This window comes from Dromaius novaehollandiae, chromosome 7, assembly GCF_036370855.1.
Source record: "Dromaius novaehollandiae isolate bDroNov1 chromosome 7, bDroNov1.hap1, whole genome shotgun sequence".
Taxonomy (NCBI): domain Eukaryota; kingdom Metazoa; phylum Chordata; class Aves; order Casuariiformes; family Dromaiidae; genus Dromaius; species Dromaius novaehollandiae.
In genome coordinates, this window is record NC_088104.1 from 23,916,461 (window position 1) to 23,943,112 (window position 26,652).

Genomic DNA, 26,652 nt, shown 5'->3' on the forward strand with positions numbered 1-26,652 from the left:
AAATGTAGTAATAAACCCAAATACTTACCTTTTGACTGTAGGCCTTACTAATCAACTGATCATATTTATGCAGAAATGTCTATTTTGAGTGTGCATTGGTTAGTTATTTGTAGCTAGCTTCCTTTCACTAAGAAGCTGTCACCCATGTCAGTGAAGACAAATCTAAACTACTTCACTATGAAAAAGGAAAAAATTACAGCCTAACTGAAAAGTAAGGTTGCAGAGGGGAAGACCGCTTTTCTCAGATAGTCAAAACACCAACAATAAAGGAAAGAAGTGCATCAGTACTTAAAATAGAGAAGATTTCCCTCTCCTTTTTTTTTTCCTCCCTGTTCTTGGCATGGCACAGGTCTCTGCTTGTGTATTCTCCTCCCTCCTTTCCCTGTCCTCTTTCAAACAACTTATGACCAGAAGTGAGTGCTTTAAGGAAAAATTTTACAGTTGGTTTTCATAATACTCCTTGTATCTTCTCTCCATTATTTTTGATATATGCAAATTATTTTATATAGCTATCAACACAGCAATTTATTGTTTAAAGTCAGATATCAGAATCTTAATAAAGAGCCATTGAATGAAAATAGGCCAATGAGACTAAAAGTATCCTTCTAAAGGAAAAGTCCAATTTCCAGATGATCATGAATCTTCCATTTGTGGCCAGAGTAGACAGAGGGAAACAGAAATATTGAGGCTACTAAATAGTTCATTTTTTTCAAAAGGGTACAATAACCATTTTGCTGCTCTTCAGAAGTACCATGCAATCCTGAAAAACAGATCTCGGATAGAAATGGTAACACGAAAAGCAGACACATGGGGTATGTATCCCAGACTTCCACATTTGGATAAAGCTGGGAATGTTATGGGTCTTTGCACTTAATGGTGTCTATAAAAAGCCCCTTCACACACTTGATGTTTTTGACTTATTTTCTTGACATACTTACTTTTTTGTACTGATATTTTGTGCTGATTTACGTTTGGGTGATTAAAGCAGTTCTTCCCTGAGCAAGACATTTAAATCTCTAATTGTAAAAACTTCATTAGAACATTGTTTGTTATATAGTGTACGTACAGTTCATGAAGATCAGCTGATGCTTTCATGAGTTTACTTCACTTTTCCAGTAACTGTTACTTTTAAGCCATTGCAGACTTGTGATAGTGTATACTAAATCAACAATTATACATCAGTATCCATTTGCTGAAAAATGCAGCAATTTAGAGTGACCAGAATGCAACCCAGCCTTTGATGAAGAAGATAAAGATTCTTTGTTTAAGAAATTATATTGCTCTAAATACACAGTGTGTTGCTAAACTACAGATAATGGCAGATGTTCCATCCTGGAAGGTCATGCACAGACATTTTCATTCAGGAATAGGACAGATGTGATTCTGTTTAATTTAAAGCACTCCAAAAGCTATTAAAGAATAGTGAATCCAGAATGACTAATCCTGCTTATAAAAGGGTTGGGACATACTAGAGAATCAGAGTCAGTAAATGGTTATGCTTTGCAAGTTGTGAACAACTGCATTGACTTCTGTACCTATTATAGCCCCACAACATTTCAAAAATATTTTTTTTATTTAAAAGGGAGGAAAATCTTGATCACAGTTTTGTAGTATTGACATTTCAAAAAATACCCTATACCCGAACCAAACACAAATTTCTGCATGCTTGGTTGCAGGCCACCTGAGTCAACAACTTTTATTTCAAGTTAAATTTTGAAACACAGAACTCAACCACCAGAAAAAGGCGGTAGTTTGCTTTGCCAGGAGATTTCATATGTAAGGCACCTAAGCAATTTTTGGTTGCTGATGCTGGCAGAGCTGTACTAATGTGCAGTATCCAATTGATAAGAAATTCAAATAAATTAATTAAACCTGACCTGTAAGCCTATAGCTTGATGTCCATATGTGATGATTCTAGAGCACTTAGCTTTCTCTTTTTCATAATGTAAATTAGATACTTGGAAAGCTCTTACACAATCTGAATAATTCAGTATGCTAACGAGTATTTGTAAAGTGGAGAAATTCTGAGAATGCTCATATGGTTCCCATTAAAGGGGAAAAAATATTCTTGTGCACATGATCAGCATAATCACCTCTATAAGCATCAAAATGTGACATTAATGCAAGGAAGGAAAAACAAAATTACTTACAAAAAAAAGTAGGACTAACTTATTCAAATGTATTTTACTTCCAATTTATGAATTCAGAAAGTAAGATGAACTAAATGAGACAAAAATATTTTTCACTCTCCACAGGCAGTAACTAAGTGCTTTATGATCAGCAAATCCATTCCCTGATAGTTTCCAGTTTTACTGAAAATTGGACTAAGGAACTATTGCTGTGAAATTCTGAGATATATTACTTATGAATTTCAGTTGGTGCTTACCACTAAGGTCCTGTTTTCCAGAGTCTGCAGATAAAGCCTCAAGTAATTAGGCTTTAGATGCATGCTTTGGAAGATAGAACCTTAAAAGTCCATTCTTCCATTGTTTTTACTGGCACTAGATGCCCAAGAAAAAAATATGTAAGTGTATCTAAAATATATTTATACATATATGACCTGTTAACATGAGTATACTTTCAAGTGTATATTGCAAACATAAAATTGAAGGGATCTTAGCTATTCTTGCCAAGGTTCCCAATTAGGTGACATCACCCAAACTTTCTACATTGTTTCTTTATTCTTTTCTCTGGATATGTCCTGTTACTTTAGCAGCAGTTTCTTGCTCATTTTACTCTCATTTTGTCTTTTGTTTTCTTATTATTATTGAGAAAAATACCATTTATTTTACTTAACTGTAGCTGAAAACTGCCCGAAAAGTCACTAGCAACAACAAAACCCCCTTTTTCCTTATGGAACTGTGCCAGATATTCCACATGTTGGAACAGCCAATGAACAAATTGTTTCCTAGTTACAGTACAGGTTGCTATTAGGAATACCTGGTAGAAGAGATACCCTCATAGGGTGGCAGGTAGAGGGACTGTGTGTTTTCTTAAAGAACAGTTGTGAGGAGCTGATGTCAGCTGCTTAAAGCAAAGTCTCTGTGCACTCTGCCTGCAAAAGGGAAAATGTTGGTTCAGTAACTAAAAAGGTCGTGGACTAGTGAGTTCAGATTGGGTTTCAGTTAAGGTTATTTGATACAAACTTTCTGCTGCTGCCAGTATGTATAAAACTTAAACGATACAAGCAAAAACAGGGGAAGAAGTAGTCAAAGTACTGTTTTCTAAGGCTAAACCACTAAAGAATTCATAGGACACTGTCTGAGTTGTTTCGCAACTGCCAAGTGTTGCCATAGTCACAAGTACAATATCCTTAAAGAGATTGTTTACTGGAAGTGTATATTGATCTGATATGCATACATCAGTGTCTAATAATAATCACATGGCATATCTGTATTTTCTGAATCTTTTCCGTATCTCCATGACCTGGAGAAATTTAATTAGTCCCTGTTAAAAAGAAGAACTTAGACTTCCTGAAAAAATGGTACTTCTGTAGAAGGTATGAATAGTACAGTAACTGTCAAATAGCCCTATTCCTGCCCTTATTCATTTAAGAAAGTTTCTGCGTATCAACCTGAATTGTAGGTGTCTCCTAACATGCAAACTGTACAGGTTATGAGTACTGAAAGAGCAAAGCAAGTATTCCAGCATTTAAAATCAGTAGAAATATTTGAAGGGAACACCTTTGTTTACATCTTTGTCACAATCTTAGATAATTCAGAGAGGGCCACTTGAAGCTCTCTTGTTGCTAGATTTGGCATTTACGCAATTATAACTCTAGCTCTTATTTCTGCTTTACTGAAGTTATGAAATGATGACTTAACCTTCAGGAACAGCAAAAGACTTTTCTGTCAACTCATTCTGCTGGTTATAGGTAAGTACATTCAAAGTGGTACAACTGCTTGCTTTGAATATAGGAGATTACAAACGAACTGCAAAAATAGGGTGTTTAAAATAATAAACTAGATATCCCTCTAGCACAGTGAGTAGAAACAATGATACAATTATAAGAATTGCTCTGGTTGGTATAGCTTAACAACTTATTTAGTAAATGGGGAGTACAAATTCCTTATTCCCGGGTGACTGGGGGAAGGAATGTTACGTTCTTAGGAATATTATTTTCTGAGGGAAGAATAAGTGCATATTCTTCTCAAGAATAGGAAAAAGGAAGCATGAAAGGGGAAGCTAAAGTTCACTGGAATTATTCCAGAAAGTGCCTCAAGAACTCTGGCTTACCTGAGATACTGTTTGGAGGAGGGAGAAGCAATGCACTTCATGTCATCCATGGGATTGCAGGCTCACCAGCCAGTCTCCAGTAACAGTTGCTTGCCAGAAGCCAGATGGAAGCATAAGGGAAATGGTAGGTAGATAGGAATAGGTAGATGTGTTGCCTGCCTTCAACATGCAATTTGCATAGTCTGGAGCATAGATCTAGGAAAGTCTCAGCTGTTGACACAATACTTCTATTCTAGTGCTTCGTAACACCACAGCCCCTTCTTTCTACTAGTTGAAATCTGGCTTGATGTTTATGACTGTCTTATAAATAGTTGTTTTGTGGATTATAGCAGCCTGCTTCCAGCATTTGTACTTCTGCAAAATCACTATTTTTTTTCCCACTTCACCATAACCTCTTGATGATCAGCAATCTGGACAGAGAAGCGAAACTCACATCCCAGAAGTGCTATTCTATCTTTATTCGTGTTTTTATTAACATAGAAGGAACCTTCCAGTCAATGCTTAGGGACTGAAAAGTTAGGAAGGACTGGCTTCTCTTGGTAAGATCTGCTTTGATTTAGAGCAAAAAACATATAGGGAGTGCACATCCTGTCTTTCTCTAGTACATCCTCACTGACAAGGCTGCTGAGCAGTGGGAAAGAAAATAAGAAAGCACAGGCCAAATAAAAAGCACAAGCAGTAAAATTTTATAATCATCCTTTAACAGTTCCAATTACTGCCCATTGTCCCACAATTTTCAAAAATTGCTACGAAAGACCTTAAATGTATTAGAAAAATACTTTAAAACTTCTAGAAGGAAAACGCCTATGTATTAAAGCCAATAAAGATTTTCACTGTAGAGGTAATAATGACTGGCCTATAAACCAATGCAGAATTTTGGACAAAAGCCTTCACTACTGCCTTATTCTATCTCAGTGAAAGTTCTCCCAAGGGTGGAGAGTAAGTAAAGATTATTTTTAGCAAGGGTCCAATTTACTAGTCACCATTATTGCAAGGCTAAATTAGCAAGGTCCTCAACAGCAAAAGTGAAATGGTTCTGCTTCATTGACATGGGGTTCAGTGCCAAAAGAGTAAAAGGAGTGTTCTGGTTTTTAAGTGCCATTCAAACACAAATTAATTAAACTCACTTGTCAGTATCATTCCTGGTAAGTCCTTTTCACAACAATCAGTTAAGTTAGCTGCTAGGACAAACCTGGCTGGACTATCTCAGCAGTTTTGTTTGTTTACATGATGAACAGCCATCCAGCCTCTGAAAGCTTCTCCAAATTTTACAGGAGTGAGACTGTAACTACTTTGGAATGTCCTGTGCTAAGTTTTGAACAATGACTTGTCCAGCACAGAAAAACAGAGATAAAGTTGTAGCTGGTAAAAGAGACTCTAACCTCATTCCAGCTATAGCTCTGACAAGTCAGTTGCTGATTACTGGGAATTAGAAACATTTCCTGTATTTAAAATGTTACATCAAAAGCACAAAATAATTAGCTATGATGATATGGTGTGTTGCTTAAATAAATGTCCATGTATTATCTCTAGGCTGCTGCTCTCAGAATATGTGAATGATGTAGCAACAGTGATAGAAGTTGCAGAGTAGCTGTCTGCTGGAGGAATAATAAGAGAAGGAGTCCATTTCTGCCACTTCAAAGTAAGTCATGAATAGTCTGTTTGTGTATGTGTTTTACAGGGTCTTCAAAGTCTGAAGTCACAGTCATCCTAGTGCTATACCTGACAGTGCAGCGACAGAAAGAAAGAAGTGCATATTGGATGATGTCCTGAAAAAACTGCTGAGAGAGAGCATCAAACTCACAGAGTTGCTGCTGTACTGGAAAAGCACGAATAGGCTCTAGGAGAGGGAGGCTCTGCAAAAGAAGAGGGATCATGAACTGCTGTGGCAGTGTTCAGTAATCCAAGAGTCTTGATACCCTCCCATACAAGCCAGTCTCATTTCTATGCCAATAGGGGTTCAGGTCCCAGACAGACTACTAAATTCATAATTCAGGCCTCAACAGTCATCTGCACAATGTAGAGTTCCCACCCCCAAGTAAACATGCAATCCCTTCTGACTTCATATCTGTTCTACATCTGTATCAAATAGGCAAAAAGAGGTGGAAGAAAAGGAAACGAGAAATGCAGGCATGGTTTACTAATTGTGCTGCCTGATATCTTTTTCTGTATTACAAATTTTCCATAAAGTACACTTCATTTTGCTTGATCTAGTTTGTTTATTTGCACCTTGTTCTGCTTTGGTGTATTTAACACTTTGTTTGTAAGCTTTAAAGTTTCTTCAGCTCTATTTTAAAAACAAATAATTTGTTCATGGTTAGCTCATAACACTCTTGCTGTTCATATTTCAGTTCAATAAAATTCTGTGTTTGTTCTTGTTATTGACTGCTCTAAGTATTTCGCAATTTAGAGGATTAGGTTTAGAGAAGGAAAGACAGCTTAGAAGAAATATTTATTTTATGTGAGTCTGTAGGTTGTAGGGAGACAAAATGCATTTTATTAGATCAGCTCATATAACTGGAAAGAATGGACAAGTTTGGGGGCCTAAAAATCCTTTTGTGGAGTTATATTGAACAATTTTGTGATTCCATGCATGGAACTAACAAGTACATGAAACTGATACTTTGCGATCTGTAACATTTCAACATAAATCTGGAAGCTTCACAGATATTCTTTAACTAAACTCCAATTTTTGAAAATACAACAAGAGATATTTGATTGTTTAAAAGACAATGAGCAAAGGTTTGAAGAGAGATACAGAAGAAGTGATTTTTACAAGCATGTAAAAATGCCCTGGTATGTATTATGTATAAATACTGTATTGTGCCACATGACATTTTTTGTGCTTAAGGTGGCAGATTTATGATTTTATTATGTGTTGGTTTGGAAATAAAGAATATATAGATTATTTTCATTTAAACAAACTACAGAAAAGTTTGTAAACTTTTAATGAACATAAATTTGAGATGACCTGCTTGTCTCGTGAGTTAATGATACTCTGGCAACCTTGGAAGGTTATGCATGAGTGCATTCATCAGAAAAAAAATGAAGTGTTTAGATTTTCACCCTCTCTTACCTGCTTTGACTTACAAAACTTTACAATATTGATGTTTCAGTTATTGTTGTCACTAGAATGAGTAACCACTTAAATCCTGAGAGCAAGTCACACCAAATTCCTCAAATTAAAGCAAACCATCATTGTATAAATGATGCTCAAGTCAAGTTTTTTATTTAAAATGTCAGAGCGCAGTGTCTGTTTTCAGAATAAGCAGAGATTAGGAAGAATAATCAAGAAATATATCTGCATCCCACTCCAATCTAGCTTGGGCTTCCTGTCTCTATATAGATGTTTTTAACATTTTAGTAAGTAGTCAGTTTGAATTGTCAGATACTCTACTGAAACCATTTTCAGTTCCATAAAACTGTTTTCTTTATTTTTCAAGTCTCAGTTGGAACATGACATTTGACAAGCTTTAGAGCCAGCTGAATGTTCTACAGAAAAGGAAAAGGCTACTGAATAATGATTTGACAGAACTGGTCTAATCTATCAAGTTATGTGTCTGGCTAGCCTACCTGTTTTCTCTTTTGCAATTCTGTTTTGGCTTTTTTTTCCATTTCCCTCTCTTATTTTCCTGCAATAGACCCTTATATGCCTGTTTTTGGAATTGTCTTAAGGTTTGTGTGCTCATTTCTCAGCTAGTGAACATTTGAGATATTTAATCCTGCAGCCAACCCTTGGAATTGTCTACTCCAAGCATTTAGTAGTCATAATGAATCACAACCCAAATAATCAGGAGATTTGCTACAAAGTAATATTTAAAAAGAAAAATGGATTCTTGGCCTTTTTATTTGCATTACATTTTCTCATTTATTAAGTGTATTTGGTGCCTATCTTCATGCTTTTGTCTGCAAGTACAATGGCTAGAAACAAAAGGGAGAGGGGAGGGTTGGAGAGGAGAGGAGCTTACTTTCTTGTATAATTTCTTGATTGGTAGCTGGGATTTGAAGCAAGACACTAAACACCCTAAGAATGTCCAGCAGAAATTATTTTGATCAACTGATCAGATCTCAGATATAATGCAAATACATCAGTCATGAAACTTTTCTGAATTGATACCCGTTTGCATAGAAGAAAATCTTTTGAAAAGCAGGTTTGAAAAACTGCACTAAGGAAGAATCTACTATAATCTTGTTCAATTTATTGAACAATATATATCAATTAAAATGTGTGCCTTAATTGTTAATTGCTCTATTTTCAATTTGCTGCCACTGAATTTTTTTTTTCTTCCTAGGCTGAAGGACTCCTTATTATCAAACTTCTCTTCCTCCTCTAGATATTTCCACAATGTAAAAAAAGTCATTCCTTCAGACAAAACAACAAACCTAAATCTGTCTTTGCAGTAAGTATAGCAATGCATTTTTCAGGTTCCACCTTTTACCTCATCATGATGACTAAATATACTGGAAAAGCAGAAAATGGTTTATAGTAATTTCTTCAATAGCAAAATAAAAAGCAGTGTAAAAACAACTTGACAGGAACTGGATGTCAGACACTTCTGGCTGAGTCAGATTAGTAGGTGGAGAGTAAATGAGAATTTCAAAATCACAGCATAAATTTAATCTATGGTTGCTACAATAACATAAAGTATAAGCACTGAATATAAGATAGCGATGTGATATAGCAGGGTGAAAAGCTTCTGCTGGCATGAGCTTACTATAATCCCATTACTATGAGTGGAAAAGTTGTAAATGTCATGCTAAATGAGTTTCACAAAACTTTTATATTACAGTACACCATCCAGCCATATATTTTAATGTAAAAACAGTGTTTTTTAAAACTCTTAGGTCATTTTCAGAAAATACTCAAGTATCACCTCATAGGCGTCTGGAAATTTCAGTGAAATAAGCTGCTGAATGAAGATTGTGTTTACCATCCTATTCTTCTGGCAGCAACAACTGCAGCTATTGCTCCACAACCACAAACATTATCAGCTAGCTCCATAGAGCAGTACAAGAACTGCCAATTGTAATCTAATTAACTGGAAAGCAAGGGAGCAAGAACTGGTTTGCTGACCCCCAAACCACAAAAATATACCCCAAATGCCCATTTGTTGTTGTTAAGAAATTAACGTTCAGTCCTTTGACAGAAGTTATTGTCTGACAGCAAAACTGGCCGAAGGAAACAAGGGCCAGGACCCAGTTACTCCAGCGTGACACTCAGTATTTGAACTAAAACCGCCAGAGACAGGGTGTTTGAGTTAAGGTCGTGCACTCACAAAATCTGTCAGAGCCCATCAGTGCCCTTAAATCGTGAATGGACCACAGTGTTTCTGAAGAGAGTTCATGCCTCATAAGATTGCTGGGCTATAGTCACATTTTTATCCCAATATTGTGCACAAGCTGGTCCTGCATTGACATGTTACAAGAAATCTGAAGCAACCTCAACTAACACGTTAATAAGCATCTGATTCTACTTACATTATGTCCTCCAGCACTGTTGTTTGGAAAGCAGTAACAAAAGCTTTATGAACTAAAATCTGAATGAAATGCTACCCCGCAACCCTGCCCTAACATATGGATTTGTCTGTGTCATTCCTTAAATGGTACACTATAACACAGCTGTAAAGATCAGTAACTGAGCTTAGTATCTTCACTAAGAAATGTTATTGTGTCTGCCAATTCCTGATCTTGCAGATACTGTCAGATGTACTAACTTAGGTGATCAATCTCATGGCTTCAGTAACAGTTGTTATGCACTACGTAAATCTATGCATATGACTATTTTCAGAAAAATCAGCCCTTAATACATTATTTGGATGAATGAAAAAAGTACAGTCACTTTTTATAAACACAAGCTGATACTTACAGATATGCAAAGATACATGTTACTCTGCCCAAAACTGAAAGGCCTACAGTAAGATTTTTACTATGCATTTTGCTCGTGTAAGTGTATTTACCAAGGGTCCAGTGAAATGTAGTCTCTGCCTGACATGATTTCCTGTGAGAATGTGTTATCATGACTTTAGTAATGATACTAGTAATGATGAAGAATACAGGGATTGAAATGAGGGCATTCTCTTAACATAAGCTATGTCCAAGTTTTGCTGGAAATACAATGGTGTAACAGAGTACTTTTATATTATTATAGCATTGTACATATGGTAATACATTACCATACAAACACTTTCTTAGATGCCTTTTACTGAATGTACAGTTTAGCTACATTGGTAAAACCTCCCTATATCAAACAACAAAAATACAGTAGGTAGCAACGTGGACAATACCATTTCAGTCTCACAGAATATTGATACTAAATAAATAAATCATAAAAAGTATTGTAATCTTACCAATCTTGTGTGTACTAGATCAGCAGAGTGCCTCCAGAAGCCAGGACTGAGGGTCGCTCTCCTGTTACCAGCCCCTGCCTTGCCGTCAGGTTGGAAAGGGAGATGCATGCAGGGAGAAATACTTGGTCGGAGAGAAACAGCCCGTGACAGAGGCTTCAGCGCAAAGCAGCGGTAGGCGTGTGGGACTTCTTCTCCTCCCTGTCTCAGGTGAAGGTGGAAAACATCCAACCCAGAACAAAGCTTTCTTCACCCCTCCTCCTCCGAGCACCCACGGACTTCCCGTGACCTCTCGACACAGCAGCTTCAGTGCGTTGCTGGGGAAAGTGAGAGCCTCGTCTGCCTCCCGTCACTTTGCTTTGCTCCTGGCAGGGCTGAGAGGTTCTGCAGACGGCCCTAGTGCCGCAGAGAGGGAAACGGGGCACAGTGGGACTTGCCTGGGGTATCCTAAATTGGGCCATGTCGTATCGCACAAGGCAGCCATGGCACTGTTAACATCTAATGTTTTGGTGTCATTGGTGTCACGTAGATTTAAATCACAGCTGTCCCAGGACAGATGATCCCTGATGGGAATATACACAATAAAGCACACGAGCCCTCACACAGCCACGACAGGCTGCCCAGAACGCAGCCTACCAGGTTCACACCTCGCTTCTGCGCCGGTCCTGAGCGGAGCAAGGGCAGCTGCAGGGAGTTTCCCTCATTTCTTCTCAATTCTTCTGGTTTGGTGCGTGGTTTGGGGAGTCGAGGGTGCATCCTTCCCGCTTCCGCCTGCATGCAGCACTGCCCGGGCCTCTCTTCTCACTCGGGCAGCCAGCTTCCTGCTTCTGGTCTCTCGTGTAACTAAACCGCCTAAATTTGATAGGTCTTGCAACACTGCACAGAACCATGCCCAAATACTTCTACACATCTGGGCCAGAGTCCATGTAGGAAACTGGACAATATCTGTTTCACATTTGCAGCACTCGGTGAATCCAACGGGAGCTAAAGGGGGTCATTGCCCCGGAGAGCGCGCCCCAAGCACTGGCGTGCAGCTCAGCCTCAGGCCTTTCTCATTCAGCGTGCCCCTAGCCCACATTTTCTTCGCGCCGGCTCTGCCGCACTAGTGTCCCTGTTTATCTCTCACGGCTTGTGAGAGGTATCTTTATAGCAGGTCTGTAAACTCCTCACCCGTTAGCACCCGCCGTCCCCACGCCTGCCAAGCCCTGATAGCACCGCGCGGCCAGAGCCTTCGCGCGTGAGCAGCCGGGGCCGGGCAGGCAGCCCTGCGGGGGACGGGCTGGCCCGACACAGGGGCCCTTTGTAACTCAGAGCTCAGACCGTGAAAGAAAGAAAAACTGGTCAAGTTTGTAAAAACTACGTTCAGAAACAAAAACAAAGCTCCGCGTCCAACGGCAGCGCCGAGAAGCCACGCTGAGGCCACGGGGCAGCGCTGCGGCGCAGGAGCGCAGCTGCCGCCTGCGGGAGAGCCGCCGTCCCGCGGAGGGGCCGCTCGGACCGCGCGGCGGCCGTTGGGCGCGCGGCCGCAGTAACGGCCGGCGCAGCGGCACGCGCTCCCGCCGCCGCGGCGTGGCGGGCTCCGCGCGGCCGCGCCGCCCCCGGCCCCGGCCCCGGCCCCGGCCCCGGCCCCGGCCCGGCCGGCCCGCGGCCGCCCCCGCCCAGCCGCGGCGTCGCCGGGAGGCGGGAGGCGCGGCGCCCCCTCCCCTCCCCTCCGCTCCGCTCAGCGCCGCTCCTCCGCGCCCCGCCCTGCCCTGCCCTGCCCCTGCGCTCCGCTCCGCTCCGCTCCGCGCGGGCGGCCCTGCCGTGCACGGCGCCCCGAAGATGGAGGACTATGGGCGCTTCTTGGCGCTGCTGGTCTCGGCGCTGCTCGTCGGCTTCATGTCCGTCATCTTCGCCCTCGTCTGGGTCTTCCACTACCGCGGGGGGCTCAGCTGGGACGGGGGCGCGGGGGAGTTCAACTGGCACCCGGTCCTCCTCGTCACCGGCTTCGTCTTCATCCAGGGCATCGGTGGGTGCGCGCGGCGCCGGGGCCGGCGCTGGGGCCGGGGTGGCGCGGAGGGGCCGCCGGGGCTGGCGGGAACGCAGGGGGCTGCGGGGCCGCCCCGCCGCGCACCGGGGCAGCGGCGGAGCCGTTTAGGGGGCCGGCGCTGATCCCGGGAGCAGAGGGGACAAAGGGTCCTTTGTACTGAGCCGAAGGCGCTGTACACGCTTTTCTCCGCGACCACTTGTTTACCCTGGCCTGGGATTTCCTTGCGCTTTGAGTAACGCTTGCGAGGTGTGTTTTCCTGGGCAGCAGGAGCTTCTGCAAGCTGAGAACCGACATGCCAGAAGTGCTGCCTGCCCTCGGAAACTTTCTGCCTTCTCCCTCGCTCTGGCTCCCTCTCCCAAGTCCCATGAGGAGAAAGGAAAGCGCAGCACCGCCGAAGCTAGGTCCAGGAAAGGCTTTCGTGCCCGAGAAAATGCAGCCCCATCATCATCGTTGTAAAACAGTCGGTCTGCCCAGACTCAGTGTAAATTAGCTCGTAAAATGTACTTCTAAAATTCATTCTTCATTCTGTTGCTTAGGTGGTGTAAAATCGTTATGGGGGTGGGACTAGGAACTTGATTACCCACTGTTTATACTTAGACCAGCTTTTAAATACTTCTTGATACACTTAAACACTAACAATATTCTTTTCTCCATCACGTGCCATTAACATGTCTTACGTGCAAAGGTTGCTGCTTGGAGCTGGTAGGAACATTGGATTTTGAACTGTCTTTTTGCCATCAGTGTCACTGGCTAATTCCAAGAAGACACAAAAAAGTTGACATGATGTAGTTCATAAATGATTTCAGTTTAGGAAAGAAAAAAAATACAGTACTCTTAGTAAAGTTTAAAAAACAGAAAATGATAGAAGGCCACAGAGGTGCTAACCTAGCTAAGCCTGTGAATACATTTAAACTAAAGCTAAACATTGCAAAAATAAAGGCACTGGACAGTACCTTAAGAATCTTGAAATTTGGAGGTGAAAATAAATGCCTTAAAGCAAAGGGGGAAAACTGACAGAGATAACAGCTCCAGCAAGAATTTTCCACAGAGCCAGGGACAAAATGCTCGGTAGTTTCAACATGAAGAGAATTAAGTGAAACATTAGTAATGTCTCCAAGCAGGGCAAATAAATATTGCAGAGAAGAACAGTGGAAATCCTCCATAATTCTACCACTGATTTTTCTGGGGAGAGGTGAGGGGAAGATTTCACTATTCTTAAGTAATGAAGAATGCCTAGAGACCTAGAGTATAAATTTAAACAGGAGTACTTTTTCTTTGTAATTGGAGGAGTTAACTTACAATTTCATTTTAATAACCTTATTTACATTTGCTTCACTGGTGAATGATATGCTGCATTCATCCAGCCAGGAAACTTGTCCAGCACATCTGGACATTCATTCCAGTGGAAAGTGTTGTTTGGAAGGCATGTGCACTCGCTCTCCGGCAGCAGCCCTGCAGTCCGAGGCTGGGACACACACGAGGGGTGGGGGCCACCTAGTTTTGCATTATGTAGGGAATTTTGTGGTTTGAATATACATTACAAATTTTATTTTTTCAATGGGAGTGGCGTTCTGAGCTCTGTGGTTTAAAGTTACGTATTACTTGTAAGCAATGAACAATATTTTGAAGTTGCTTCATATAATATTGCCCAGTAGGTCATGTGAAGTGTAATTTTAGGCTATAAATAAGTAAAGCAATAATAAAACACCTGTTGACTCAACCAGGATATCAAATTACAGATTTTTTTTTTACAAATGTAGACTTTTTTGCAGAAAATAGAGGGAGGTTTTCTGCAGAAGTTCTTCCTATCCCTTTTTTTTTTTTCCCTCTGGAAACTTAGTTTGTCCCCGCATCACAGAGTAGGGATATTGCTTCTAGCCATATGTGTGTAAGGAGATTTGTAAGGTAAAGAAAAGTTCACCATAGCTTCAAAATAAGATTTTATACAAAGAATTCATTGATAATAGAGCATTATTTGGAGTAGGTATTCCTATCATACAACAAGAAAAGCAAAGGTAGAGACAGAAGAAAGATCATACTAAATTAGATGAAATATCAACAGATAAGATTCCACTGTGGATCTGCTCCAAATTTAGCTGACAGAATTCAGTTGCCATCGAATTCAAAGTAATCCGGATGAGTCTTTGTGATAGGATACCTCTCTGCACACATGCCATAAAAAGAAGTAAAATCTTTAAGTATTTAAAAATAGTGAGGAATAGCTGAATACATATCTTGGTAAAATTATATACAGAATTTGAAATAATAAGCAAATAATCACCTGTTTCTTGGGTACAGTAGAGTCTACACAAATAGGAACAGAAATGCTGTATTGTTGGTCTACATAAGGCAGAGAGGATGACTATAATAATGTGGATATGGGGAAGTAGATGTGCCCTGACAAAAGTGTTACATGCCTCATGTTAATCATATGAAAAGCTGTAGGCATTATGCCTACAATGACAGCATGAGCTGTAGGCATCAATATTTACTATTTGCGGATCAGTGCATAGGTAAATGATACATGGCAAAACACTGTCTGTGCATGGTAACTGTCCAGATGATTTCTAAACTGAAAGTGGGAAGAATACAGGTAACAAAACTCCTAGTGTACATCAGTACAGCAACAGTTTTATGAAACAAAAATATAGGAAAAAAATATGAGGAAAAAGTGGGTTTTAAGAATAGCTTGAATGAATAGTAGTGTGATAGAATGTGTTAAATAAGTAAATAAAGAATTGTCTTCTTTTATATGTGGAAATGTTGGACAATGACTGTAGGCACCAGAGCATGCTCCAAAGCAGTATTCGCATGTCATTTCATGTTTGTCCTTCAAACCATAATGTTTGGCACCCTTCTAAAGGACTAAATATAGGAGCCATCAAGACATAATTGAGGATAAATGATTTTTGAGGTTTTCTCATCTCATTACTTACCTAAAAAAGTAATTTTTTTTTTTACAAAGATATGACAATCTCTGCTGGAGATTGAGGAGCAGCATGGTTGTTTTGGGGGCCGTGGGAAACTGAACAGAGTCAGAACTAGGAGGATGGGGCAGTCTTTGTTTGCCATCTTCGGATCAGTCTTTCTGTGCTTATTAGTCATATAGAAACTCTATATAAAGTCTGCAGCAAGGCTGACATTATAAATCTTGGGAGATATTTGCACAGTTAATATTTCTTATCATATATCATTTACAAATATCATGTAACTTGTATTTTAAACAGGCTGTAAACAAGAGGATGTAGCCTAAGGGCAGAAATATATTAATAAAGGAATGCAACAGGAGGGTTGCTTAACAGATCTTAAAGAAAAGAAGGAAAAGGTCCTAGGCTACCACATTACCATGTGATGTTCCAGAGTCAATTAATTTCATCTGTATGGATGAAATTACATAGGTGCATAAGACAATCTAAGAGCTCACTCCAGCTGAAAAAGTCCTACGTTTTTCCTCTATTCCTTTTAGCTTTCTCCTTGCTCTGGTTTCATCTTTCTACCACTTTTTGTTTGTGCCAGTTCTTGTGCTTTTCAGACCTCACCCAGCAGAAAACCAAAACACCCCTCAAAAAGTTCAGATTTTGCTGGATTAAAAAGTTGAACTGATTTCAGCAGGTCTCAGAAGTGCCATAGATGGGAGAAGGTGGACAGTGTGCAAAAGCAAAGAGAAGGTGGAGGGGAAAATATAGTAGGAAAATTCCCCCCTTTCTGCAGCAGTAAGCGACTAGATTGGCTCAAATGATTATGTAACTGCATTTTTAAAGAGCAAATGAGTAACAGTGGGTCCTTCTATCCTTGGCTAGAGAAGGTGCAAAATGCCCAAACTAACTGCTCTAAGTGACTAAGGCAACCATCTAACAAAAGCTGCAAAAAGGATGATGCTCTAAGATTTATCCAGCAAGTGTAATCTTTTGGAGTAGGTTATAATGGCTGACTAGCTAGCTTCACAAGTTACCAGAGATGGTGGAGTAGTTCAAGAAGATCAGATGATCTTCACTGTTAAATATGATTTTCATAATGTGTTTTCTTATATCATCTTATTGCAGTCCTTTTTCAGTAACACAAATCTCTTGAAGTAAACATTCTTTCATCTTTAAATCACATCTGAGGATAATCCTTGCTCTGAGTTATCTGACAGACATTATGATTACCTCTTTTTTGAACATAACGCAACGTCTGTTCAAAGGAAAAGTAGCAAACTCCTGGAGTTTCTACCAGCTGATAGGCTGTAGAATTTTCAAGAGTCTGAAGGGAAAGCAACTGCTGAGCTGCCAGGGTCTCATCACAGGCGAGCTGTGAAGAGGCAGCTCTCGTGACGAGCTTAATTTGAGCCCCACTGAAATCATAAATGGGCACTTTTTTGTTGGGTTCATTTTCTCCATTTTAGTGTTAAAGTAGTTCTCAAATGAAGCCAGCAGGCGTCCACAACTAGCAGAAAGTAAGCAACGGGATCATCCATGAAGGAGCAGGAGAGGAAATGGGAGGAGTGAAAAGTAGCATTCTCCTTCTTGGCAGCTCTGAGCTGTTTTGTCAGTGCACGCAGACTCAGAGCCAGGCCGTGTGACTCTTGGTTGGAAGGGTTCTCATGAGCAGTCCTTTACACCTCCCCACAGCACATGGCAGCCTAGAGAGCTAACTTCAGATTTTTGCTGTGTTTATTTGGTGAGGAAGATGTTTCACACCAAATACAAGAAGTTGCAAGATCATTCTGTCCTATGTAACATCCTTTAAAATCAGAGCTCACTAACAGGAGTGAGATCAGAGTAAAGAACCTCTGTCTAAGGATGCCTGGTCTTAAATAATCTCAAATCTTTTAAGAGTAGCGATGCTGTACTAAAGAAAGTTCTTCACAGGACTACTTTAGCATGTCATCTGAACAGGTATAAATGCAGTAACTATGTATGTGCTTTTACTCCTTGCTGAGCAGTCTTTAAGAGCTCGCACCACTGAAAGTGGAAGGTCCCTCCTCCCATCAGTTCTCCTCCTCTCCCCTCTGTGCCCCAGTGTCTTGCTCCCTCCTGCTGGTCAGACACACGCCGGTTGTGACAAAGTGGCGGAGAGCACAGTCAGACCCAGAGCAAAGGTGGTGGTGGGGAAATGGGGCTCTCTTCTGACTGTGGTAGACCATCAGATTTGCTCAAGTCACAGTGTGTAACTTCACACACAGCCTCAGTGAAAGGACATTAAACCAAAGCATACTATAATGCATTTTGTCTGGGCTATGGCATATAACATGCTAATGCATGGTATTGTTAACAAGTGTCCAAGCCCTCAGTCTGTATTCGTTGCTTTTCTATCATACAGTTTCAAATACCTTCATGAGATATTGAGGCTTGGCTGGGGCTTTGTGGCTTACATGCTGTACAAAATCAGTAATCACAGTCATTAGTATTAAATTAATTGATAATAGTGGTCTGACGCAGGCAATTATTTCAGTATTAACAAGATACAACATTATCCTCTATATAATTTTTTGAGAACTGTGGGAGGTGATCATAAGCTTGATGTGCTGAATCACAGAAATCAATCTATGTCTTATACCTTGACTACTGTCAAGCTGTCTTGACAGTAGGCTTCCATCTTGCTGATTTTGATTTACTAGTTCCACTTTTTAAAAATAGAAAGCTAAGAACTACGTAAGTGTTGTATATATTTAAATATTCTAAGATTCACTTCAATTCCAGTATTATATGTGTAAAAGCACATATTGATTTAAAATCCACTTGTAGTCTGGAAATTCCACTTGCGAACAGAGTTTTCTTTGTGAAATGTTTAGTAGAATATTACACTTTCTGGCATGCATCCAGGTAAAAATACATATGTGTAAATAGAACTTTAAAATTAATTTGTCATTTGTTAGTATTCAGCACAACATGCAGAATAAATGAAATCAAATAAAAAACTAAGGTTACAGTGAAGTAATGAGGAAAGCATGAGAACTACTTACCTAAATTTTTCATCTTTGTATTTATCAGGTAATGAATATTTTTCTTATGTGGTGTGCGTAGTAATGTGTCTCTGAATGTTTGGAACAGAAACATTTTTAAACCTGCATACATTCTATTCTTTGATTTTAGTATAGCTAATTATGTAGAGGAATTTGAATGTAATTTCATAACCTGAAAGATTAAATGAGTATTTGATGAACCAGATCAATAAAGCTCAATCTTTTTGCTCAGGAGAGACATTATGGGTGTGGGCACTGGTCTTTTTTTGTAAAGTGACTGAGTGAGCACATAAATATTTGTCCCCGGTACCTGAATATACTTATTTGTTGTTGCCTATCTGGAAGTACTACTGGTTTGTAGTAAGATGTACCTGGGGCTTCAGTCACATGGTCTGATCCATATGTTCCCCTGTGGAAAGCATCTGTGGCTGGGGCATGTGACGGGCAGTTGTGGAAGGGACGGGGCAGTGGGGAACTGAGGAAAGGGCTTGGCAAGAAGCAGCTCTGCGCTGTCTAAGTTGTCCTCATGGGCCATCTGGAGTTAGATCACTGTTTAGAAATTGTTGTTTTGTTCAGACTGGACAAAGCATAGCCTGCTAGTATTATATATGATAACATAGGCAAAAAGCTTACATTCATCTAAGATTAAGTTTGAAGTGTTTTACTTGCCAAATCCTTTTGTTTTCAAGAGTCAGATTATGATTCCCTTAAACCCAATGAGTGGTGTTTTCCCCTTTAAAGTAATCCTATTAATATTTACATAATAGGTAAGTCATATAAATATCTACGTAATTACTTGACAACGGCATTCAAAACTGGCAAAGAGAATGAATATAAAAACATTCTTATACACTTCCCTAGTAATTGATTTTCTAGATAAAAGAATTGGGCCCTATTCCTCCAATCTGACTAGTAGAAAAACCAAACTCCTATGCAGAATCCAAGTCAGATCAGCTTAAGGAATGGTGCCTTAACTGGGAATAGACAATGCTGTTGTTCGCTGTTATTTTTTGAAACATACCTAAAATTTTCTAAAATTAGGAAGAAATCTCCCTCAAAACTGTATTTAAGCCTCAACTGTATATTTGGAATATGTGTTAGGTTGTGTAGGAGAAAAACCTTTTGAACAGACTTTTTTGGAACACTAAAGGTTTCATTTTCCTGTAATTTATATTGGAATGATTTGCATGATTCATGATTATTAAAATCTTAGAGAAGTTATCCTATAAGGAATGAAATCTTGTTTCTGTTATTTCCTCAGCCATTATTGTATACAGATTGCCCTGGACCTGGAAATGCAGCAAACTCTTGATGAAGTTCATCCATGCTGGGTTAAATACCATAGCTATGATTCTTGCAATTGTTTCTATGGTAGCCGCATTTGAATTCCACAATGCCAGCAACATTCCTAACATGTACAGTCTGCACAGCTGGATTGGGCTGACTGCTGTTATACTTTATTCTCTCCAGGTCAGAATTTAACTTTATTTATAACCAGGCTGTAAAGTTTAAGAATGTGTTGAATACTTTAGGTGCAGTAGGCCCGCATCAATATGCTCTAGCTATTGGGATACCCATTTTACATTCTGTGATTTGTCAAATTAGCATGTAAATGTGCAAATACTGGATCCTTGACTTCAAAGAAAAATGTACTTTAAAATGTATTTTGTTTATTTGCTGGGATAATTGCAGTTTATTTACTATTCAGGTTTGCAGTAGTGTGTTTTTAAGCTCTATGAACTGCTGAAGTTAAAGCAAAACTGCCATATGTCTCTTATTTTGGTGATACCAGATGAGAACTATTGAATCTGTTGACTAGTATCATGGTTCTAATGGATTCTTAGATTGCTTTGAAAAATCAGAATGGAAGAACATTTTCATTCACAAAACCATAGCGTATCTTTTTTTTAAATGAGAAATAAGTGATTTGGTTTGTCAACAGCTTATTTAGATAGATTTAGAGCTTTTATTAAGGAGTTCTCAGCTGAATTACTGTTTTGCCCTCTTTTTTTCAATTAGTATAGTTTTAGGTTGTCACTTCTTGGCCTCAAGACAGAACAAGTGCAACAGGGGGCAGTGCAGATCTAAAGGCTTAGATATGTGAACGATTTACTGCTGGGTCTGCTGATCTTCAATCTGCTTCTCATCTTGCCACTATGAACATGATCAATGTCACTTAACTCAAAGCCTTGGCTGCCTTGTCCGTAGAACTGTGGTATTACTTCTTCCAAACCGGGATGTAAGTCTCCAGGCAGAGACTTCACAGGAGTTTGCAAAGTGATTGAGAACTATTACTAGAAAAGACTAATAAAGTAGTATTTCTGTTAATAGACAAGACATTTTGCATTTGCCTGAAGTGGTACCTGCAGGAAAAGTGTAAATATATTGTACTGAAGCCAAATATATGTTAATATAGTATAGCACAAAGTTACACATTTAAGAATAGGGCAGAAATGTAAAATGGAGACTGTCTTTTGGAAAGCAATGTCTCTGAAAAGACAAATTCAAAATGCTGTGACGAAAGGAAAAATTAATCTGTTTATGAGAGACTATTTTTACCTTTATAGATTGCATTAGTGAGACTAATATGGAATACTAGGGAATATGGAATACATTTTTGTAAATGTTAAAAAACTGAAAAAAGTGCAAAGAAAAGCTGGAAAAGTAATATGAGAGCTGGAAAAACCGTCTTCCAGGGAAAGACTTTAAAAGCCCCAACTGTTCAGATCTAAAAGAAGATTAAGAGATGACTTGATTACAGTGTATTAAAAAGCTTCCTAGGGAGAAAATACCAGGCTCTTTAATGCAGCACGGAAAGACAGAACAAGGACTAAGGCTGGAAGTTAAAGCAAGATGAATTTAAAAATTCATGCACTACTTCTAATTTAGCAGCAGGAGTAAGTAATGATGGGACAAACTAAAGATGGGATGCAGCCTCAATGTGACTGGGCAAGTCTGTGACTGAAACCATGTGATGTGATGGGTTATCATCCACTGCACAGTGAGTGCTAATGGGAGGACTTCTGGCCCCTGGACAACTTCCCCCACCCCCACACACCTTCACTCTGTAAACACCATCTGATTGATATATTCAGATATAGACCAGTGCCCTTCTGGGGCATGTACCAATATAACCCAAGCTGTAACAAGGTGAAATTCTATAGTTCACTGAAGACAGAAGGTTAAACTGACTTCTGATGTTCATTTATGTATAAATCTATAACAAAAAGGGAGAAGAGAAATTGAAATTGAAGAGAAATTGAAGGGACTGTTAAAATGTAGCTACTCACACCTTTGAAGTATTACTAAATTAGTGACATTGAAACTTTGTTTCTCCAGTACTCAGTTTGGTTTTGGTTTTATCATTACCACTCAGTTTGAACACTGGTATTAGGTCAGATTTTTTATAAAATATTTCATGTCTGTTTCCCAGGCACTAATCTAGAATTATTGTTGTGGTCTTAGAATTGAAGGGAAACACATTCAAAAATAAAAATTTTGATTCATACTATATTTGTAGCTGAAGACATCTCAAAATGGAATTATTATGATGATTTTGAATCTGCCTGAAAAGTGCAGCTTGCACCCCATTAATTTTTATCTCTGAATCTTTTTCATGTTTAGCTTCTCTTGGGTTTTGCTGTCTTTCTGCTCCCTTTTGCTCCAGTTCCGCTTCGAGCAGCTCTCATGCCAATACATGTTTATTCGGGCCTCCTCATCTTTGCAACAGTGATTGCATCGTGTCTCATGGGAATCACAGAAAAGCTTTTATTTTCACTGTAAGTATTACTTATTTTTTCATTTGTTTATTAAATTTATTCATTGCAAACTATACTCCCTTTTGCACAGAATAATAGCAGTCTAGTATTGAGTCACTGTTTTGTTTTGTTTTAAAAAGCCATCTTGCCTAGCAAGGGACTGCTGGTTTTAGATCAGAATTGCCATTAAAAAATTGTCTTTGTTAACCCCCCCTTTTTTAAATCTTTTTTTACAGGCAAAATCCTGCATACAGTGCATCCCCACCAGAAGCAATTTTTGTCAACTGTCTTGGTCTTTTGATTGTAATATTTGGTGCACTCATTCTGTGGATGGCAAGCAGGCCCCACTGGAAACGCCCACCAGAAGAGATCCCTAAAGTTCCCCGGCCCAATGGAGGGACTCTCGAAGGCACAGAAGCAGAATCCACAATGACAGATTGTAGTAATGCAGATAAATCTGATGTGGGCTTCAACAGTGAAGCAGCCAGAAAACGAAACCTCAAACTTGATGAAGCAGGCCAACGATCAACAATGTAAAGAAAATACACAGTATAATGGTACTATTATGTTGCGAAAATATACTCCTTCCGATTCAGTTATATTGATAGAGAAATAGGTTGGGGTTTTATTTTCAGTCAGGCTTGCTCAAAGGTATTCAAGTTTTCTGCACATGAGTTTAAATTCCAGTAAGTCCCAAATACATTATATTGGTTCATGCTTAATCCTCATTAAATAAATGAGAGCTGGAATGAAAAACATGCCAAGTTTAAAAATGGATCTAATGGGAAAATGTGTTCTACATCACTTCCAAATTTAATGACTCTCTTATAGTTATGAAAAGTTACTGAGGCTAATTCTTTTTCTGAACTATCTTACAGGTAGGAGTGAGAGTTGTAAATGTGTATCAGAGAACAGAATTTAGTGGTTAGCACATAGCTTTTCTGATAATGTTCACTTTCTAAAAGGCTTGATTTCTTAAGCTCATGAACCCGCTCACTGGCTGCTAAAATCTGTGGGATTTGAGGTCACTCAGCACTTTGCAGAGTTGCACTGTAAAAATTTCTGGCCTCAGATTTTGAATTCAGATAAAGAAATGAAACAGTATGCCTGAAATTTTCATAAAATGTCATGTTGCTTTTAAAAACATTTAAGTTTTTTATCAGATTTTAAATGTTGACTTCTTTTTAACCAACTCTACCAAGTACGTTGTATAAAGACAGCATTTAGCGTTGGATATGGGTGATGGTTACTGACATCTAAGGAAATGGTGAGATAGCAAAGGCAGAATTTGTCTTATTTGGACAGCTATAGATACCCACTTAAAAAATATATATATATCACTTAAATCAAGTCTTCCTTTGATCCCAGAAGGCAGTATTTACTATCTTGATTGTACAGTTTCTCTTGATTTATGGCATTAGACTAGAAATTAGGAAGTTGGAAACCAGAGTAGACTGGTGAGCAGTATCACAGAAGAGAGGAGTTTGAAGTGAGAAACATTTTCTCCCAAGAAAGAGTGGTGCTTTGCTGATGTGACGAAAATGTTACCAGCTAACTGAAAGCCAGTTTTGATATCTCCACACTGGTGTCACAGTCATTTTTGTCACAGAGGTGAAGACAAACTTTAGTCTATAATCAAACCATTTAAACTTTTCTTATTTAAAAATTAAGATGTTAACTAATGCTATCTGAGTCTGTAGTGGCACTTTACTTTTATAGCTCATTTTAATAACCAGAGTATTAATGTATTACTCTTTTCACAAATATAAACAATGCTTTTATTTTTTACTACCATTGAAGAATAATTATAACAGATTATTTTGATTGCACATGTCCAAAGTGATGAGCCTTTCTATTATGATCTCTTATAAAAGCTGCAGAGCCCACTAAAGTAATCCTGATAACTGCAATAGCTGTTCCAAATTTACCACTAATCATATTGCAAAGAACTCTGCATAGTGTTTCAGACAGCATACCATTTCCTACTTTTTTAAAGACTACATTAATTTTCATTTAGTTCAGCTTTTTAAAACATTCAAACACATTAAACTTTGGCAAATACGCAATTTTTCTACTTCAGTATTGATGACTTTTTGAGAGAAAATTGAAAGTGCTCTTTTTACATGACATTAGTGTTCAATTGACATGACTATGATATTACACATCCTACTATAAATTTATATATTGCCTATATAAGTAGGAAGAGGAAGTCACTGTAGCTTCTAGAGAACACGTAACTGCTATCTTGTTTTCCTGTGATCTCTTTATATTCTGCTTAGACAACTCTATGTTTTTTTAGTGGCATCAGTAGGCAACTTAGAGCTGGTGGATGCAAATTTAGTGTTTGTGAGAGGTGCTCTGTTAACACTTCTGGAGTATGAGTTCATTTATTCACTTCACAACAAGTGCAACACAGGCGACAACATTTTAAGTGGGCATGTATTGCCCTGTTACTGTCTCACCAATCTGTGAAAATCAGTTCATTCAATCCTTGCATGGCACTAAGTCATCTAATAAAAGCGTGTGTTTGTGTGCAAGGTAGTCACATGTACAGGGATTATTCTGGAAGAAACTCTAACCATACAATATACTGGAAAAAACACAAAATCTGTGATTTCTTTCCTACATCAGCAAATTGGATGTATTGAAATGAACAACTTTTAGGTGAATAGTTCTATATGCTGTTAAAGTTAAGCTATAGTAATAATTATGCCCAAGAGTACTACCCAAGAGTAGCGATACTCCAAAAAAGAATGGTGGCACTTCTGTCTCTATTCTGATGATACAAAACTCATTGCAAACCAAGGATGAGCAACCTTTCAAGGATAGTCTACCAGGCTGTATTTTTCTTTTTCAAATGTGAGGTTAAACATGCTGGTAGAAACTCCCAGGGAGGTGGGAGATTCCATTCTGGGAAATTATGGTATCACACAGATAATCAGTGATATCTGATGCACATGACATAGGGGCTTCTAGGTCCTTTGGACTTTGGAAGGTCTCTCCAAGATGCAGTAGCTCCAAGCTCCTAAACCTTTCTTGACCTTTGTGTGTGCAATTTAAAATAGGCTTGCATGCTATAGGCTTTTGGTTTCTGTTACAAACAGATAAAAAAGATCTTTGTAAGTATTTTTAGTTCAAGATAGTTCAAATGCTAAATAAAATAAGAAGGACTTTGGAGTGTCATCTTTTTAGAAAAAGCAGATAATCCTAAATCTGTTTCTCAAAGTGGCCTTCCATCAGTTTTTCTTCCATAGAACTTGTGGTTATGTGTAGGAGTAGCAACATGGAAACTAAAAAAGTGTATTTTCAAATATATAAGTGGAAGTTAGAACTCTAGCTTTTTTTATCAGCATTTTTATGGATGTTTTGGAATCTTCAACATTGTTATGTTTTTAGAGGGACATGACTGTACAGCTTACATTCCAAGTTTGGGTTTCTATAAAAACATAGGAAGTTACAAAACGTAATATAAAAAGTACTATTTTTTATAAGATGTCTGAAAAAAGAATTATTGTTTAATGTATTTACATGCTGTGCTGCAGTACTGGGCACAGAAGCAGAACCGTGTTTTGTTCCAGCATTAATGAACCTGAGAAACGATGGTACGAACTAGATTTTAAAATTGAATGTACAGTTATTACATGTACACTTCTTACTACATGTAATCAAGAAGATTGCATATGATATTGTAAATACGGATTACTTGTGTACATGGAAATTTTATTGAGAGACTGAAAGATATTGCCAAATATTTTCTATTTCAGAAGACTCTTTCTTCTGTTTCCATTTTGCAAAATTCTTTCTTCTGTTTCTGCCTGTTCATAAGGTCTTAAAAAATTATTCTATTGTTTTGTTACTTGCAATACATATTTCTAGATGAAAACAAACGTTTAATTACAATGTCTATTTTCCTTATTCTTTTTTGTATGTTAATAAAAATGATTTTTCAAGCTTATGATACCACTGAGTACAGAATTATATTATGTTACTAAGTCACAACTTTTTAAATTGGGTAAAAGATCAAATTATTATACGTTTTTTAAAACAGATAAGAATATTCTTAAATATTCTAAGCATTCCTGATAATATTCATAATGAGGCTCAATTATAAACATACTTGGAACTGAGGACTCAAAATTTTGGTAGGAGGCTGGCATTTGTGTTGAGAAATGTTTTTTGCAAATTCTTGATGGAACCCTTGTAAGTTCTGAACTGCTTTCTGCATTGTATGACAGTATGATTAACACTTTTGATCTCTGTAAATCTAGTGAGCAGTTAGGAAGGGTAAATTATATACAGGAAAGGACTGGAGTCCAGGTCAACCAAATGGATGCTAACCAT

General features: G+C 38.7%; 2 protein-coding genes across 2 annotated transcripts in view; one reads left to right on the forward strand and one right to left on the reverse strand.

The window, feature by feature from the left end:
- Positions 1-12,191, reverse strand: part of METTL8 (methyltransferase 8, tRNA N3-cytidine) — a 78,848-nt gene extending 66,657 nt beyond the window's left edge. Inside the window, exon 1 of the mRNA XM_064514942.1 lies at positions 10,584-12,191. The gene's annotated coding sequence lies outside the window, so the exon portion shown is untranslated. The remainder of the gene's footprint in view (positions 1-10,583) is intronic.
- A 105-nt stretch (positions 12,192-12,296) lies between these two features.
- On the forward strand, positions 12,297-26,271 carry LOC112979264 (plasma membrane ascorbate-dependent reductase CYBRD1). The gene is made up of 4 exons (XM_026093289.2): positions 12,297-12,588; positions 19,815-20,023; positions 22,178-22,332; positions 22,548-26,271. Exons 1-4 carry the CDS (start codon positions 12,402-12,404, stop codon positions 22,846-22,848), a joined length of 852 nt encoding a protein of 283 aa, XP_025949074.1. The 5' UTR covers positions 12,297-12,401; the 3' UTR covers positions 22,849-26,271.
- The last annotated feature ends 381 nt before the right edge of the window (positions 26,272-26,652 follow it).